Consider the following 3,765-nt stretch of genomic DNA (forward strand, 5'->3'; position numbering starts at 1 on the left):
TCTGTACTCCTGCAGAAGGGAGACTCCCTCTTCTACACCCAGTACTCCTGCAGAAGGGAGACTCCCTCTCTTCCCCTCTGTACTCCTGCAGAAGGGAGACTCCCTCTCTTCCCCTCTGTACTCCTGCAGAAGGGAGACTCCCCCTTCTACACCTGGTACTCCTGCAGAAGTGGGACTCCCTTTCTCCCCTCCGGTACTCCTACAGAAGGGAGACTCCCTCTTCTCCACCCCAGCACTCCTGCAAAAGGGAGACTCCTTCTTTTCCCCCTCTGTACTCCTGCAGAAGGGAGACTCCCTCTTCTACACCCAGTACTCCTGCAGAAGGGAGACTCCCTCTTCTCCCCCTCTGTACTCCTGCAGAAGTGAGACTCCCTCTTCTCCCCCTCTGTACTCCTGCAGAAGTGAGACTCCCTCTTCTCCCCCTCTGTACTCCTGCAGAAGGGAGACTCCCTCTTCTCCACCCCAGCACTCCTGCAAAAGGTAGACTCCTTCTTCTCCCCCTCTGTACTCCTGCAGAAGGGAGACTCCCTCTCTTCCCCTCTGTACTCCTGCAGAAGTGAGACTCCCTCTTCTACACCCAGTACTCCTGCAGAAGGGAGACTCCCTCTCTTCTCCCCTGTGCTCCTGCAGAAGGGAGACTCCTTCTTATCCACCTCTGTACTCCTGCAGAAGGGAGACTCCTTCTTCTCCCCCTCTGTACTCCTGCAGAAGTGGGACTCCCTTTCTCCCCTCCGGTACTCCTACAGAAGGGAGAATCCCTCTCTTCCACCCAGTACTCTGGCAGAAGGGAAACTCCCTCTTCTCCACCCCGGCACTCCTGCAAAAGGGAGACTCCTTTTTCTCTCCCTCTGTACTTCTCTGAAAGGGAGACTCCTTCACCTCCACCAAGTCATCCTACAGAAGGGAGACTCCCTCTTCTTCACCTGGTATTCCTACAGAAGAGAGGATCCTCCTCCCCCCAGTACTCCGGCAGAAGGGAGACTCCCTTTTCTCCGACTGGCACTCATTAATTTGAGAAGTTGCCACAGTTTTCCTCTAGTTACAGTAGCCTCTGTAGTAGGCTCGGTGTTCAATATCCCAAGCAAGGGGATTCCTGATAGACACGGGGCTCATGCCACACTTATTATATTGTCACTCAACAGACATTATTATGTAGGTTATATACTCACCAAATCAATCTTATCATCACCCCCACTCCTACACGAGCCTCGGCAGACCTTGGGGTCTGAATGGGTTACAGCAAGGTTGGGAGTTGTGCTTTGTCTGAGTGTTTTGGCCATAAATTTTAAATCTCATTAAATGTTTCCATTTAATTCTCGGGATATTCTGTACTTCAGTCCTTCATTTCCTGCAATATCTTCTCAGGGTGACATACAATGGCCTCAAATAAACTCTTTAGAATTGAATCTAACAAAAACATTGACCGTGAGAGTAAAGATGACTGCCAAAGAAATAGATGCGATAAGCAATGCCAAATCTCCTTCTCTATAGTATTTATGTCACCAGAATTCTTTTCATCTTTCGGCAGATAATAGTTTGAAAACCATTTTACGACCAAGAGGACTTTTTAAAAACATTTCCACCAAGAATAAAATAGATTCTCAATCAGAGTTGTTGCTCGGTTTGGTTAGTAGATGGGTTATACAAGTAAACCCTTTGATGGCCTATCACCAAGATGGCTCACTATAGGGAGGGTGCTCACACGTGGCTCCCTGACAATTAACTAAGTAAACATAAGGTAAGAGCTGTAAGCCTTGTTTTTTGTATTTTGGAGTGGTGGTGCTAAGTTACTGCAGTGTAACTCCTATTGACTTCAATGGGAGCTGCACTTCAGGAACCCAGCATCAGCACTACACAATGTAAGCAGCCGAGTCTTCCAGATTCATTCATGTCTACTTCTGAAGACCCGCTGATCCATGGGGTGCTGGGTGTTGGCATACCACCAATCAACTTTTCATGGTCTATCCTGGGGATGAGTCACCAATAGATTTTCCTCAGAAATCCTCTTTTACAGTGCACTTAGGCTCCCTCAGCCATGATCCTTACGCCTAAGAATTTAGGCTGAAGATATTTTCACTTATTCTTATTTCACATCCAACATGTAACAAATCTTTATGGCTGGGTCACCAAAATGTTTATTTTTTTACTCATTTTGAGATGTAAAATATGCTAAAACCAGACAATTTTTTCCCCGTTTGAATTGCACTGAACTCTTGGGAACACAAATCTGTGTGATATAATAATATAAAAAAAAAAAAACAACATACTCACTTATCCTGATCCCACGCAACTGCCACTCTGCCATACTCCAGACTATGCCACACACAGCTCCCACAGAGGCGGGTCTCTACTGTGATCAGTGATTGGCTGAGCAGGCAGGTTCTGTGGGGCAGGAATCAGGAGGAAGAATAAGTAGTTGAGTGGAGAAGCAGAATGACAACTGTGGGGAATTGAGGCCGGTGTGACTCGTATTTTCTTTTACTTTTTTTTTAAAAAATTTAAATATACCACCTCAATCAATTTGCATATTTTTGCAAGTTTTTTCTCTTTACAAATTTAAGCTCTCCATTTCAGTTTCCATCATAGCCCAATTAGTCTGATTGATTCGAGGATCTGAATTGGAGCCGTCCTTCTTCTTGAACGTGTTCTCCAGGAAAAATAGATGTTTCTTGCAGTGTCTTCCAACAGAGACACAGAGGCTGGGATTAATGCAACTTTTTAAGAGGGCGATGCAGTATACAAGGTGGGTGATGACCATGTCAGCGGTGGGATTTATTTCAATGTTCAGGACTTGCAGTAAAGGCCAACTATGGATCGGGAAATTTAGACAGAAGAAGTTAAGTACCATGGTGATAATGACTTTCAAAGGACAGATTGATAGACTTCTGCTTACAGTAAGACCACAGCGAATCAATATGATCAAAAATGGGATGAGGAAGAAGAAGAAACATCTGATGATTATCAGAGTCTGGGGTCTCGTTGTGTCTGTATCATCCTCCTCGTCATATAGGGGGGTACAATATGAGGTGCTGTTTTCAGAGTCGGGAACAATGTCGAAGGAACCAAAATCTGGGGAAGTAAGGATGAAGCAGATCAACCATATTATAGCTGAGATGGTTAAGGCCAACCTGGGAGACCTATGGTTTTTTGACCACATCGGACACATGACTGACATACACCAGTCAACATCGGTAATCATTAGGAAGGAAGTGCTGACGGACGTGTTAAGGAAGAGAATGGTGAACACCACCTTGCACATGACTCGACCAAAGAGCCAATGTCCATCCATAATCCACTCAGTTATCTGGAGAGGGAAGGTCATATCAAATATAAAGTCAGCTATGGCCATATTGAGAAACCATAAAACTGTGACGGTCTTCTGCGTCTTGAATCCTGCAATCCAGATGATTTGGGCATTTTGAGTAATCCCCAGGATAGAGAATATACTATAGAAAATGATGCTTATGATTTGGATGATGTGAAATGATTTGGGGTTTATGACTTCTGTATCTTCTGCGTAGTTGTACGTTGCGTCATTATAATCTGGCAAAGTAACGTTCTCCATATTTTAGTGTCCTGGAGTCAATGACAATTTTAAGGAAATAGTTAAGGCTTTCCATTATTTTCTAAATTTATGTTACACTTAAAATATGTTTGAGATTAAAAAAACTAAGATATTCTTATCTCCACCAAATCCCGCAAAATCAAAATCATATAAAGGTATAAAGTCAATCTCAAAAACATCAAATTACACTTTAGATATTA

General features: G+C 44.0%; 1 protein-coding gene across 1 annotated transcript; it reads right to left on the reverse strand.

Annotated features, from left to right (window-relative positions):
• Positions 1-2,548: 2,548 nt before the first annotated feature.
• On the reverse strand, positions 2,549-3,565 carry LOC138768770 (chemerin-like receptor 1). Its single transcript, XM_069946728.1, has one exon. The coding sequence runs from the start codon at positions 3,563-3,565 to the stop codon at positions 2,549-2,551; it is 1,017 nt and encodes a 338-aa protein (XP_069802829.1).
• Between the last annotated feature and the right edge of the window lie 200 nt (positions 3,566-3,765).

The sequence above is a fragment of the Dendropsophus ebraccatus genome, chromosome 12 (assembly GCF_027789765.1).
Source record: "Dendropsophus ebraccatus isolate aDenEbr1 chromosome 12, aDenEbr1.pat, whole genome shotgun sequence".
NCBI lineage: Eukaryota > Metazoa > Chordata > Amphibia > Anura > Hylidae > Dendropsophus > Dendropsophus ebraccatus.